This window comes from Calypte anna, chromosome 18 (assembly GCF_003957555.1).
Source record: "Calypte anna isolate BGI_N300 chromosome 18, bCalAnn1_v1.p, whole genome shotgun sequence".
NCBI classification, from domain to species: Eukaryota; Metazoa; Chordata; class Aves; order Apodiformes; family Trochilidae; genus Calypte; species Calypte anna.
Window position 1 is genome coordinate 8,592,928 of NC_044263.1, and position 15,407 is coordinate 8,608,334.

The 15,407-nt window shown below is 44.9% G+C and overlaps 1 protein-coding gene across 1 annotated transcript; it reads right to left on the reverse strand.

Annotated features, from left to right (window-relative positions):
• On the reverse strand, positions 1-14,448 carry WDR45B (WD repeat domain 45B). The gene is made up of 10 exons (XM_008499779.2): positions 14,184-14,448; positions 8,842-8,916; positions 6,805-6,906; positions 6,148-6,235; positions 5,469-5,563; positions 4,121-4,311; positions 3,421-3,506; positions 2,624-2,725; positions 1,844-1,965; positions 1-1,563 (listed from the first exon to the last, which is right to left on the reverse strand). Exons 1-10 carry the CDS (start codon positions 14,248-14,250, stop codon positions 1,457-1,459), a joined length of 1,035 nt encoding a protein of 344 aa, XP_008498001.1. The 5' UTR covers positions 14,251-14,448; the 3' UTR covers positions 1-1,456.
• Between the last annotated feature and the right edge of the window lie 959 nt (positions 14,449-15,407).

Here is a 15,407-nt window from a genome sequence, read left to right on the forward strand (position 1 = left end):
TGGGATCATCAGTGAATACAGCAAAATTAGTCACTTTTATTTAAAAGAAATAACATATTACAAATAACTGTGCAAAACAATTTGTGATTAAATACACATAAAAGCAACATGCAAACTTGACATCAGAATCTGCGTAGAAGTTAGTCCTTAGTATGTTATGTGAGACTTAGAAGAAACTTGTCAAATTTAGAGTTTGCAGCTAAATGATCTCAGATTGAGCTTGGCATATCAGATTTGAAGCATCTGTGAAATTAAGTTCATCAGAGCAAGAATTCCCTCCCCCAGGTATTTAGTGTCATGAATGGAGAGCTTGTGTCTATTCAGTTTCTAGTTTATCATCTTGTGCCTTGGTTTAGCAGGAAATATTAATTGCCATACAACAATTTTGGGAAAGAGTTTACAAGTCAGTTGGTTTAGTCTACCCTAACTGCCCCTACACCAACAGTATTTAGTATGCAACATCTCAAAAATATTAAAAAATAAAAAAAAATAAAAAAAGAGAAAGTTTGAAGTTTAAAGCCATTGCAGACGGATACTTCATGCCACCTTGTTCACTTATTGTGCAAGTGGCCTGGCCTGTCCAGTCCTCCAGCTGAAGCACAGCAGGTTTGGAAGCAGTCAGCACAGCTGTCACACCACTACCAAGGGTGGTTTTTAAACCTGGAATGCTGTTGAGTTACAGAAGGAATCGGCTCTAAAAAAACAGGAGCACCCTGTCCCCTGGCTGCTTGCTCCACACAGAGCTGAACTGGCTCAGCCAGTGCCCACCTGTGCCTTAGTGACTGTACAGTTTGGCACCTTTGACAGCTGCTGCTGAGCACCCATCCAGCACTGGGCTGTGCACAGGAGCTGCAGCCCATGGCCACAGGACACCCCCCAGCCCGGAGGACAAGCATGGGTCAAGCAGTCATCAGTGGCTACCTGCTTGTCACCTCTTTTCCTCTGTCACTCTGAGATGTGCTCAAGGGACGGGGGAGGTGTATTCCTGCTCCTATGCAAGCTAGTGGAGTGTTATTGGCATCATCCATAGTATTCCCCCCCCCCTTCAGTTGCTCAGTGGAAGTAAAATAATGCCTCCAATCTTCTATTTCTCATCCCTTTTTCTAAGGCTCGTTGTACATCTGCACAGCCCCCTGCAGGTTGTTCTGTGTGGCAGGCACTCGTGTCATTTCACAGTTTAGATTAAGAGAAACCCAATAGGCACAAGCTTGTTGAAAGCCATGTCTTGAAAATTGAGTTGATGACAGTAACCCAAAGAGATTTTAATGAATACTTGCAGAAATGAGAATAAACATATGTAGTCCACTACTTCAGAGCTTGTTCTGATCATGTTGGGCCAGGCTTCTCAGTGAGGTCTGCTAAACTTCTTGATCAGTATTGGACATTCATACACTGTCCTTCCAAAGATGTGGAATGGCTGAGGCAGTACTGTGACCCACAGACTCCCTCAGCTCAGTCAAAGCTTGTCATCTGTCATTTCGAGAAACTGAGCATAGACATCCCTTGAGCACTCCCCTTTTTGGTTGAATAAGAACTTGTAGTAGCTGCCATCTGCACATATTGCTGAAACAAAACCAAAGTGATGTCAGTTCCAGAGCTGACGTTCTGTTCCTTCAGCTGTAGCTTAACCTGACCTCTGTAGCCATCCTCAGCCCAGCCCTGCACCCAGGCTCCCTTCCATGCTGGGCCCTGGCAGCTTTTACCCCTCGCAGAGCTGAGCAGGGGCTGTTCCTGTTCTCAGCTGACAGGGACATGCAGCCCTCTGTCTCCTCAGAATTCCCTCCAGCTCAAAGCCCCTGCAGTTCAAAACCTGGCTCTCCACAGAGAAGCCTCCAGCACTCACCTATGACAGCATTGGGCTCTGTTCCAAAGGCACAAATGCATGGAGAGCCTGAGGGAACCTGAAATTTGGAAAAACTCCATTTGGAACTGAAGTATTTGGGGAGAAAGTAGGCAGAGGCCAAACTGAAAGAGAGAAAAAAAAACAAAACAACAAAAATTACAACAATTTAGTAAGCTGTTGACTGATTTAGAACTGCTGTCATGTTTCAGCAAGTTGCAGGGTTCACACCAACTGCTACTCTTGACTGGCTTTTTAATTTCTTCTGCTCAGTATCAGTTGATACATATGAGCCCCCTTCTAGAGAAGGGAAGCCCTACAATCTACCTTGTTGGCTTTGTTTTTTGCAGTGACTGAAAAAAAACTGCCAGAGGGACTGATTTTGGTAGAGACTGATTTATGTGAATGTGGATTCATGCTGAGGGAGCCACTAAAAATACTGCTATGACTTGCTGCTGGAACTCTGCAGCTCCACAAAGGACAGCAAGAACTTGGCAAGAACAGCAAGAAGTTGCTGTTAATCCTAAATCTGCAACTTTGCTCAAGCACAACAGATTAACTTCACCATCTCCAGGAGTGCAGGGATTTGCTGCTGCTTGTCAAGACCAGTGTTACTAGGGGTGTGTGTGTACATATTTACATTTGTTATATATATATATATATATATATATATACATATATATATATACTTATATACATGCAAACTGATACATACCTTGCCAGCTATTAAAAGGGCAGCCCCCTCTTGCCCCCTGAAAGGCTTCAGAATGGTTCCAACCCTACCTTGACTGTTTATTTCTTTTAGGGTCTTCTGCAGCAAAAATATGTACTGTGCCATGGTCACTGGATACACAGATGAGGGAAGCATCTTGATTGAAGTTAATGCTGCAGAGAACACGAGGCAGTTGTGGTATCTGCTGGAACACACCCACAGTTTCTGGTGTGCCTGGGGCAGCTGCCAGCCTGGGCAGCAAGGGTTCAACAGCTCCTGTCTTAAAGGAGGTGGGACTCCTCCTTCCTGACAGGTAGAATGGCCCTGACATAGACATAGTCTTCTGCTGGAAGAAAATGCACAACTTCTGCTGGGAGGAGTAGGCACGTATCAAGTAAAATGTGCAACACTTCTACCCCAGAGTGGTGCTGAGTACAAGAAGTTTCCCCACTCCAGGGAGAGTGCTGCCAGTGATGGATTAGTCAGAACTGCTGTGGGCTCTGGCATGCAGAGCAGCCCTGTGCTGTAATAAACACTCCACTCACCCCCAGGTACTCATCCTGCTGTCTCTGCAAGTGTCAGCCTTCCACACTGTATTCCCTGTGGGAAGCTGTGCTATCCCCAGGTACCATTTACCAGCTGCACAGAGGTGAGCCTGGCAATGGATGCAGTTTTGCCCCAACCCCTGGAGCTTGTGCCAGCCAGAGACTGCTCCCTCCTCACCAGCACTGAGCAGAGAGGCTGCAGCACAGCTCTGCCTTGTGCCCCTGAGAGTAACACTGCTTTCTGAAGATGACTCAGGTGCTGCTCACCAATCTGCCTCAGCACAGCAGTGCCCACAAAACAAAGGAGAAACAGTCAATCCTACCAGTATATATTGGCTGCCTGTGATCCTCTTCGTAGCTCCTGGATTAAATGCCCTGATGAAGTATCAAATATTCTTATGAGGGTCCCCTTGAAAAGGAATCAAGTTTCATATTAGGAAAGACAGAAGACTCTCCACATCTGAGCATGCATCCTAAAATTCTGTCTGGCCCATGTGCCCCTACATACACTGCTGGGCTTTTCCTCTCTGTAGATTTGAAAGAACCTCTCTTTAATGATAATTTTTGGGATGAATATTGGCTTCCCTCCCACCATCACCACTATAATGCTCTGGTAACAGCCTTGTTACTTTGCTACTCAGCTAATTTTTATCCCATCCTAAAGCTCTTTAGTCTGTAAATGTTAGAGCAGACTTGTGTGCAGCCCTTTGTACCCAGGTTCTGCAAATAAATTTTGCTTCCTATGGTAAGTTTTTTGATTGCTGCCACGATGCATGTGTCTTTCCCACTTAAGTATAAGCAGGCTGTGAATCATATTGCCTTACAATTAGTTTACTTGAACTAATCTAGAAGAATTAGTTACCCTCTGTGGTCATTATCTGTACAGACCCATAGATGAGTCAGGTTACAGACAGAATACTGCACTGCAAACTGTACTCATGTAGAGAGAACTCTGCATATTATAGAAGGAGTTACTACACTAGAATGCACTGTCAGTGAGAGCTAGGAGGAAATTATTCTTACTTTTTCTGATGCTGTTGCAATTCTTGTTCCCTGTAGGTTTAAAGCTATACAGCTCAAGATTCCTTCATGTGCTGGTATGTCAACAGGAGGCTTCTCTGTATTAGCAAGGTCCACTATCTGCACATGCCCAGTATGTGTTCCAGGAAATGCTAGAAGAGAATTATTACTATTTGGACAAAGGACACAGAGACCTAAAAGACAAAAAAAAGATAAAAAAAGCAGCTTAGTAAGGGTAGTTCTGTTCTCACAACTGTTGTCAGACATGAGTTTCTACAAGACTTAATTTCAGAATAAACAAATACAGGTAGTAAATCAGAATTTCATTTTAATGGCTATTGTGGCATCCCAAAATATGATCCATCTGTAACTGTAGAGCACAGAGGAGCAGGAGAGTAGCATAATTTAACTTCCTCTCATCACTTTACTTCAAAGTAATCTCATTGTGATTATCCAAAATCTGGATGTTTCCATCAGTCTGTTACAGCAAAACTATTAAAAAAAAAGAAAAGTCTCCTTAGCAGCTCAAAAAGGGTAAGAGTTTAAAATAGGTGATATTTTAGTTTCTCCTCTGTCAGTGCAACTGGTGGTTGTTACTCCATGTTTTGACTTGGTTCTTACAGTACTTGCACTTTTACGCTCTTCAAAGTTTTGCAGACTATTTCAGGTAAATAGTTTCTCCTCCAGGTGTTCTGCTGATACCAAGTGAATTCTTGCCAGCTCAGCCCACAGAGCCATGTCTGGGTGTCACAACAAACAATGTGCTTTGGCTGCATCTTCCACCATACACCCTGTAAGTGAACGTGCCCAGCCTGTGTTTAAGCTGTGCTGCCCCAAGCACTGCCAGTAAATCCATGTTTGCTTCTAGGGCATAAAAACCTTGAAGGGTGAGGACTCCAAGCCTAATAAGGAACCTCCTGGTGGTGAAAAGATCTGACATCCAAGCAGACCCTCCCCAGGATACCAGGCATGGCCAACCCCCCCTTGTTCTTCTGCTGGTGCATCAAGAAGCTTTTGGCTCTATACTTTCTGTAAGTGTCCTTCAAGTAGCTGCAAGCCACCAGCTACAGGCAGCCCCTCAGTCTCCTTTCTGCTCACAGCTCCCTTGCCTCCCCCAGCAGTGGGGCCTGAGCAGCTGCAGTCCAGGAAAAAGCTTATCTGTGACAAGTATTAATTAATTTCAATAACCATTTTCTAAACACAAAAACACCTCCAACAGGCATGACTGTAGTACAGCAAATAAACTGTTTAGTGATGAAGTAAATGAAACTGATTCAGGCACCTGAAGATAAAAAGGATGTGAAGAACAGAAGAAGCTTGCTTCCATCCCCAGCCCACCCAAACAACTGACCTTTAGGGTTGTAGCAGGTTTCAAAGACGTGCAGCTGGTGGGGATTGTGTGTGAATGTGAAAACTTTAATCATTGAGTCCAAGACTACCACAATTCTGAAACAGACAAGAAGTTCCTGTGACTTGAGGTGGGTAAAACAGGGACAAAGATCTGCAGAGGCTTTCAACTAATTTAACAGCTATGTTATTTTTCCCTCCCACAACAGACTTAACAGCTTTGCAAAAAACCCCATGCAATTATGAGCCTGCCAAGCACTTTTATCCAAAGCTGTGACAGCAGAACCCCCTCTCTGCCTGCACACACACACACACACACACACACAAACTCCAGCTGCCAACAGATGCTCTTCTCTAGAGCTCTGTTTGAGTTGCCTTCACTCTCCTCATACCTAGAAACAGTCAGTTCTCAACAGGAGTAACACTGCCCTTTAGTAGAGGGACAGAAGTTCTTACAGGCTGTTCACCAGGGCTTCAGGTACTCATATGCTGGAGCTGTGATCTGTTAAGATCTCTACTGCTTGCCCCAAAAAGCCTCTTTTATCTTTGATGACTGGTGGGTTTTTATCTAGGTGTAAAAACACAATCTTTTTCTTTCTACAAACAGCTGGACATGAGTAAAAACAGTGTACAAAGCCACCCTGCCCTGTTGGAACACTTTTTTTTTTTTTTTTTTTACCTACCTATCTCTTCGCAGCTTCACTGCTTTGACTTCTGTAGAAAACTCTATCTCAATGACAGTCTTCTTCTTCAGGTCATCCCAGATCATGACTAGAACAGTGCAGAGATTGCATTAGATCATCAAGGCAGATCTCAACATCCACACTGTCTCCATTGTAACAACTTGGAGTGTCACAAAATAACCAAGAGGAGCATCCCATAGCCAAGCAGTTACAGACTGGCATCCTGCTAACCAGAAGGTATTTAGCTGCTGCATATCAACCCCCTTTCATGCTATGACTCATACCAAAAAAACTGACAATAAAAATACATTATTCTAAAAAGAGAGTAGTGTATTTTCCTAAACAGCTTGCCAGCGAGGGACCTTTTCCCCCTCAGGCTGTTAAGCCAGAATCTCTGCAAAAAGTTCCCTCTGAGAAGTACAGACTTTGTCTCCAGGTCTCAGACTGGGGATTGCAGGCAACTACTTGTTTACACTCCAGCAGTGGTGACACAACTTATTTTATCACACACATATTGTTAAACCTGAAGCAACATCTCCTCCATCCAGCCCTCATGATAGCAGATCCAACTCAAGCCACATGGTTTGGGAATTCTTTCAGCAGTTTAACACAGGTAGCAAAACAAAGCAAACACAAGATCCATTCCTCAGCACTCACCTTTGTTAGGTGGATATTTTGGCTTTTTTCCTCCACCTACAAGTGCTAAATAGTTGCAACGGAACAACATTTCCACATGGCCAATGCCACCTTCTAGAAATTCTGGAAGACAAATGTATTTTATTTAAGTGTCAGAACTTACAAGAAAAGCTCATGGTACTTAGCACTTCTCACAGGCACCCAAGAAGAACAGTATCTTCCTACCCTGCCTGACCTCTAGGAGTGACAGAAAACTGACAGAAAACTGACAGATGAGAAATCCTGGCTAAGAGGTTGGGGGGCAGTTGGCTTGTTTGATTTTGTGCTTGTTTAAGATGAGGGGATGGGAAAAGAACAGCAAAACTGTTTGAGAAGCTGAGAGGTAACACTGAAGATGTAGACATACACATGATGGATTGGAAGCACTGTAGTACAGCTCAATGAGGAATCTGTGTTGGGACTTGACTACCCAATGCTGAAGGTAGATGCCTGGAAAGATACTCACACAGAAGCAAAAAAGCCTTGGATTTCATACAAGTCCTTGTGATTTCTTTTACAACACTGATTGCCAAATTGCCTTCCTGAACAGTTGTATTTGGACACTAAACCCTTCTGCACCAGATCCTCCTCTTAACTCCATTAAAGCATTTAAAGTATGGCAGCACATTCTGTTATGAAGGGGTGCTATTACCATGACAAAAAAAAATCTTAAAATACTTATGAATGACAACCCGAGAAAAGCTGAGAATGTGCAATGTGTCCTGAGTGTATGTGAGAACTGACACTTTAATCATTATCTCAAGAGTTCTGACAGGTGGTGCTTGGACCAGGAACTTTATGGAACTCTCAGATACAGGAGAGTCAAGCCAGGGTGCAACAGTTCAGAATTGGTTTCATACTGGGTTACGGAAATCAGATGGGAAAGTTCCATCTGAGACTATCTCCATAAGGAAGTTTAAGCAGACAGGAAACATGAACAAGATTTCTCTGTGCACCTATGCAGGCACTACAGCCTGACCTCTCAGAATCCATGGGGTAAAGGGAATTTGACTTGTAAGAAACAGTTCATGATAGGAGAGCATGAAGTATGTCCAGAGCTACTGGCAGGGAGAGTTTTGACAAGGAATTCAACACGACTTCAACCTGAATTCTGATCCTTTTGGAACACCATCACAGGTGATAACCCCAAGACATGTTGCTTGTGGAAAAATTCAGTATTAACAGGAAACTGCCAGCCTTGGCCAACAGTAACTCTTAGGGCACTAAGAAAGTGAAAGCAAGCCTGGTTTCATAGGAATTGGTATTTTAAAATACATCTTTCCTCTTATAGAATCCTTTCTGTCATCACAGGCTGGAAGTACTGGGGAACCAGTTTAGCATGAAAGCTTTCTTCCTATATTTAGAGTTGGAATGACATGGCTGGTTTCGTTTTTGCTTATTTTGACTCAGTTATGTTCACTTTCTAATAACAAGCCCCACTACATGTTAATATATCTCATTGTGAAATTACTGTTCAAGGCTCTTAAGAGCCTCCCAAAATTTTAAAGAGAATAAAGAAATTAGAATATTAAGTCTGAGTGCACAGTGGTCTTGCAAGCAGTACTCTTAGGGAAGCACCAGCAATGTTATGTTTGGATCTCCAGTAAAAAGGCAGTTGTTTTACTGCTGCTCAAGATCATCCAGATTACTGCACAAGAACAGAGCAGCTTCTCTCCATTACACTGCTGCAGTGAGCAACTCTCCTCCCATTTGTGACTAATGAGGTGACTTATCTCCTACTCCAGATTACAAACCTCACCAACAGCAAACATCATTCAGTCTCTGCAAGAAGGTGAGAGAAATTCATCATCAGCCAGCTTTATGCAAATTAATAGTGCTGAAACATCTGAACAGGCAGTGGCATAAGTGAAAGTCCCTTTGAGGCCAGCATGGAGTTGCTTCCTTGAAACTTTACTCAAAACTTTCCAGTGATGGAATGCTGACAGCTGGACAAGAAAAAAAATGAGGAGCCTGAGCTTCCAACACAGAACTTGCATGGTATGACAAGTAAGCATTTACCTTGTTTCTCTTTTTCTTTGAGTGGATCTGCATTATAAACTCGGAATCCATTTTCCATTCCACATGCAAAGCATCCTGTAGTAAAAAGCACATATATACACATATATAGTAACTGCAAGATATACTCAACAACTAAGCAAGAGCCAGAGGGTTAAGTGAACTTTACTCCATAACTGGTTTTAAACTCAAGCTGAAGACCACCTGCAGGCTTTGTTAGTGATTGCAAGTGAAAACCTTTCAGAGAAGTTCTCTTCTCTGCCAGCCCTGCTGCAAGTGGAAAGCTGTCAGTGTTCCTTATAGACAGGTGAGAAAACAGTGGAAGGAAAGTAATTCCCACCCCATCTGTATCCTATGCCATGCACTGGGGAGGAAAGGAAACCTGCATTTTAACTTCCATGGTCCCACAGTCATTATGAAGCAAAACCCTTCCTTTCCTATCAGATCCAGATTTACACTGTGGTTATGACTCTATGAGGTATGATCCCTTGTTCACATTTCTACAGTGAGCTTCTCAGACAAAGAATGTTCTAATAAGAGCCTTCCAAGTCAGATACCAACAATTACATGCCAATAGCTTAAGTCCAGATCAGGGAATTTTTAGAAGACAGATTAAAATACTCCAGAAAACTTACATACAGAATTATCCCCATGCCTTTTCAGTGGAACCCATCAAACTGCCAGTATTCTGTCCTACTTTATTTCTTGCTAATGGTGGATGCAGTTTCTAAGGTGAAGAAATGCTAGTGTGAAGTCAAAAGCAACTGCTGTCACTAGAGACTGACAGATTAGTTGCTACACCATTTGTATGCACTATATTAAAAATCCAGATAAGATCTTCAAGATACAGGAACACAGATATTCAGATTAGTCCAGTTTAATTCTTATACCCTGCCTGTATGCAACGATTTGAATCCCCCAAATAAAAAGAGGTCTAAAGAAAAACCTTTGCCCAAGCTCAATACCCAAAAATCACAGGGTGGGTGGAGGAAAGAGTGAATGGAATCTTCAGTCCTAGAACAGAGGTTTCCAAAGCCATTTGCTTATAGCCAGTGACCCATGATCTCCTCCACACAACCTGGACTGGTTTGCTGTGGAGCAACAGCTCAGGAACAGCAAGAGATTGTTTCAGGTATTCCTGGCCACCAACAGCCAAGTGATGGCTCTCACAACACAGGCAACCAACTGTGGTCTGGATGCTACTGTTTTAATATAAGCTCACTTAGAAAATTCCATGTGCTAACTGAAGAGCATGTGAGCACCATTCAATACATAACTTCTGCTGCTCCTATCTTGATGCAAGATGTCAGATGAAACAATACAACTGGTGGACTGGTGGTATCTTTTTTTTTTTTTGCTATCTCAACAGATGTTATAAAGGAAATCCACTACACATAACAAACCAATGTTCTTGTGTAACAATGTTTTTGTATAGCAAAAATATCTAATAACTTGATCCTGACAACAGTGTTCATTTTAAAAGTCCACATTTTGGGAAAAATTAAGGAGCCCATCTGAGATTCCTTGTCAGTGCTTCATGAGTTTCATTCCACGTAGGACCCCCTCAGAAAAAAACAGCCAAAAGCTGACCTGAAAAACCCCAACTAACCAAAACCAAGCATCAAAAAAAATCCCACGCCCCCTCTGCTTTACAGTCCAGGATCTTAGTAGATGTGGGGTGTTTGGCAGCATCCTCAGGGTTCCAGTTCACTGAACTCACACATATAAAGGAAAAATTAATACAAGATCCCTCTCTGCGCTCTTCAGTGTAGAGAGGAAACAAATTAACCCTCTTATTTTACACAGTCACAGACCTAATATACCAGACTGTTCCAACAGTGCAACAATTAGCTAAATAGTGAAGAACATAAAACCAACCCAAAAAACCTACTCCCCAACCCAAGAGAGTCAACAGCCTTGTCAAGGCCTTGTTTCCATACAGAAATACACCTGGAGAGTGGTTAGCAAGAATCTAACAGCTAAAGAAAGCTTAGTGAACATGCTGGAGGAGATGCTTTTAGATGAACTCTTCACTTTACTGTCTCCCTCAGTGCAGCATCTGCAGCTGAACAGGCAGGAGGTTGTGTGCACTGGGAGAACTGGAAAGCAAATTACAACAGAAACATCTCTCTTGACATCAAACAACACTGTACAGGATAAGAACTAATCTCCTTCTGGTTGCTGCAGTTTGTGTCCCTGTAATTTATTTTCCAGTGACAGTTTTATAACACAGTATTTTAGTTTCAGAGGCATGCTGAAGCCCTTGGACAGAGGAAGAGCACGGTCAAGTTTTACTTGTGTTAGTATCAGCAGCTCACAGCACACCCAAACAGAGCACTCCTGATGCTATAAAATGCAGACCTTACACTTCCTGTAGCAGCCCACAGCTTTTCTGCAGGGCTAACCTCATGACTAAGACGTGGGCTGCCTTTAATGTCTTTGGAATATCTCCATTTTTAACTGGAGACAATACCCCAGAACCCAGGGAAGGTAACAGTGATATTCCCCACGCCATCCATCACTCCTGATAGCTCTGGCAACCTCTGAGCCAAACAAGAGGAAAAAAAGAACATGCAGGAAGATTACTGCACCTCATTAAATTCCAGGTGACAGGAACAGCTTTGGAGGCTGGTGTTTCCCATCTGACTGATCCCAGCATTTACCAGGGGGATCACCAGCTCAACAATTCAGGTGCAGCTTGGAGGGGCTGCCAGCAAAGGGACAGTGATAGTGGGCTTCCTGCCACAGGACCTTCACCTCATTTTAAGAAGGGACAGGCATGCTGCCAAAGAGCCACTGACAGGAGTCAGATTCTTAATTAAAAACTAATTCAAATGCTAGGAAAAACTGCATCTCCACAGGATTATTACCCTAACTCTCAGGTGTGCTTGTTCCTCCAGTACAAATACTACTTAATAGCACTCGCAGGGAGGTCACAGTAGATTTTGTTTTTTCTAAAGCCAAAGACAAAGGAAGGGTTAAGTTGATGACTATCATAGAGGATGCCACAAGCTGAAGGGGGGGGTTGCTGACAGAGAGAAATCTGCAGGCTTTGGGGCCTAAGATCCAGAAATTGCAACAGTGAAGTCTGGGGAAGCAGCTACAGCAGGCACAGTTCCCAGCACATTAATTCTCCTCACTACAGCAAATTTTGTTTAAGGGCTCAGGATCCTGCCAACACTTATGGGGTCCTATAGCTAAGCATTCCAGTCCACTAAAGAAGAACAAATGAAAAAGCCAAGTGTTTTAACTCAAAAATAACTCCATACCTCCATTTCCAAACTAGCTTTACACTGCAACAGTGACAAAAGAGAAACTTGTCAGCAATTTACACATATACTTTTTGGTAGGGTAATTTCTTATGATGTTTTCATTTCTGTAAAGCACTTCTATGTCCTTCTGAAAGCATTAGGAAAGTGCCTGAAATCAGGAATTTCCCAGTTTGAAATTAGGAATCTAATGTCAAGAACATTCAGTTTTAAAACAACTGAGAACACCTCTCAATACAGGCCTTCTACTTTGCTTGTGTTGTATTGCTTATTTTTTAATTTAAAAACAAACAAGTGGCAAAAGCACCCAATACAAAAATAGAGTATCACCCAAAACAGAGTAAGGGAAGCACACTTGAGAAGAAGTGCAGAGGTTGACTGGCTTTGGCACCTGTCAGTTATGGAAGTTAAAACTTTCAGATCATTAAAACTCATGGGATCATTGCTTCCATCTTCCCAGCATTATGGGACTGGCTAGTCTTAAATTACTAAGAAATCAGGTCATTATGACAGTAGATGCAGACAACCACACTACTGAGCTGCAGCACTCAAGTGACTTGTATTTCTATTTTTGGTAGAAGCAACAAGGAAGAAGTGAGTGCTTCCTCTTATCTGCTCTTCTTTTGTCCAGACAAATAATTACCTTTCCTTTAAAGCTTACCAGTTTAGGCCCTTTTAAAATGTCAGCATGCTATCTGCAGTTGAGAAGTTCACATCATCCCTATGCATCCCTAAGGAAGGGCTCCAGGAGCTTGCAAATGAAAGCCAAACATTATTTTTGTTCCAGTTTTTTTGTTATTCCGTTAGCTGGCCAGGTTGGGACTAGAATACTGTTAGGAATAAGCTTCTCAGCTCACAGATTCCAAAGACAAATTCCTTAACATGCTCTGGAGTGACGTTATTCAAAAAAGTATTCATGTTGCATTTACTATTGTGGAATTTAAGGAAAACTCTGTCACCCAAACCAAACCAAAAACCAAACCTGAACAAGCTTTACATGCAAAATTTTAAAGGCACTTAGCAGTAATAGAGAAACTTGGCTTCTTATGCATTTCTCTTTATAACCCAGCCTCATCCCAGGCCAAGCACCAAATATTACAGCTTCATTACAGATCCCTACAGATTTGAAATGAAGCTCATCCATGCAATGACAGCAGTTACAAGGCTGTCTTGGGCAAGAGTGTTATTTGTTAAGACAAAAGGATGTTCCAAAATATTTACCTGCTACTCCTTATTCCACATAAAGGACACCTATTCATAAAGGGTGCTATTTCAATACTGCAAAAGTCAGATGTGATGTGTGCACCCCCTTTCTAGAAAAAGCCTTCCCCTTCCTAACACAGAGAAAAAAATAGGACTACTTCTGAAGCTTTTCAGTGGTCCTTGGATCTGTATTTGTCTGTCACTGTGATGAGGGGTTATAACCACTGCTTTAAAAAGACAAAGGAAAAGGGGAAAAATAGTAGTTGACTAATTTTGAATGCAAAATACACCGAGAAAGTGACATTTGGGGAGTTGCTTTATCAATGATGGAGTTCTAAGAATACATCACTTTAAAGACAGGACAGATAGACTTACATAGCTGCACAAGGCAGGGCAGACAGTTTCAAGCACGAAATGCCAAATCACCACCTGGGAGGCAGATGTGTGAAATGCACCCGACACACGAGGGTTCCTTCTCCCCTCAGCCCCCTCAGCCCTCCCCGAGGCGGTTTGGCACAGACGGAGCAGGGTTAATCCCGGCACCTCTGCCCACACAGCCCCAGACCCCGAGCACCCTCAGCAGGGAGCCCCCCGGGCGAGAGACCCCACGCCCTGCCCGCCCATCGCCCCCAAGCGCCCCGGACCGGGTCCCGCTCACTCCCCTCCCCGGGAAGACCCAACAGGGGGAGGGCACCGCGATCCCTCCCCGGCTCCGGGCGATTACCCCCGGCGGGCCCCCTGCCCCCACCCTCTGCCGGCACACACCGGGAGAGAGGAGCCCGGGCCCCGCTCCGGGCCGTCCCAAGGAGCCGGAAGGAAGGGACTGGACCGCACCGCTCCCCTCACAGCCCCGCAACGGCCCCGCCACCTCACCGTGGTCTTGGTTGAAGCCGGCGTAGAGCAGCCCGTTGCCGTGCGGGTTAGCCGGCAGCAAGTTCATGGCTCCTGCCCGTTCGCCTCCACCCGACGCCGTTTAAACCATGGCGACGTCCGCCCGCCTCGGCCCCACCGAACCGAACCCAACCGAACTGGGCCGGGGTGAACCGGGCCGGGCCGCGGCGGACAGGCCGGTGGCTGCTTCCGACCCCGCCAGGCAGCGCTGCAGAGCGCAGAACCCATCCACCCGCCAGGGCGGAGAGCCCTGAGCAATCGAGCGGCACTGCGCCCCGCCTGTACGGGCCTGCGGAGAATGGCGGCGGGGAGGTGGGGCTGAGGGACGGGAGGGGGCTCTGGGCAGCTGGAGGAGGTGCTGCTCCGGCTCGGTGCATCTCTGAGGAAGAACATCCCGCTTCGGAAGGCTTCCTGAGAAGTACGGGGCTGGAGCTTTACCCTCTGGAACTCTGCGAGGCCCCGTCGGGGATCCCGTTCCTCACAGGGAGCCCCCTCCTCAGAGGGGGTCACCCCGGGCTTTCCCCGGGGCAGGCAGGGACAGGGAACACCGGCCTGGCAAAGCAGGAGCGTCCACGGGGTGCGGGGCCAGGGCCCCCCAGGAACCTTCAGGAGAAAGCTCTGTCCTCCAGAACACGCTGAGTTTCACCCCAGTGAGAACCGAAGAAACACAGGTGCAGTTAGCTAAAATAAGGGACCCCCCAACTGGACAAAAAAGCCCAATGACCCCAGACACCACCGCCAAAACTGGGTAAGTTGGAAGTTTTCGGGGCCCTGTGCATCCCAGTTGAGTTCAGTGGTGAATGGTGGGGCCAGTGGCTGCTGCAGCCCCTTCCACCCCCCTCATGACTGGAGGTCACCTGCAAGCCCCCCCCCCTGCTCACACACCTGCCACCTATTCCCTGCCTTTCATGCACATTCCCTTCCTTCCCTCTGCTTGCTCTATGCCTCTCACACCAATGATGTATTTCAGATTTGTGACCTAAGCTTCATCACTCTGCATCTGCATCTGCACAAGAACAGCCCGAGGAGACAGAATCTTGCAGGCTCAGATTTTACTCCCTTCATGTGAGGCTGCTGCAGACATGACCAGAGGGGAGGAGTGCTGCTGCAGCCTCTTCTCCTTCCCTCATCTTTATACCTGCAGGCAGGAAGAATATCAAACTGCCCTTGAAAACATTCACATCTGTTTTAATGGTCTCTGCAGCT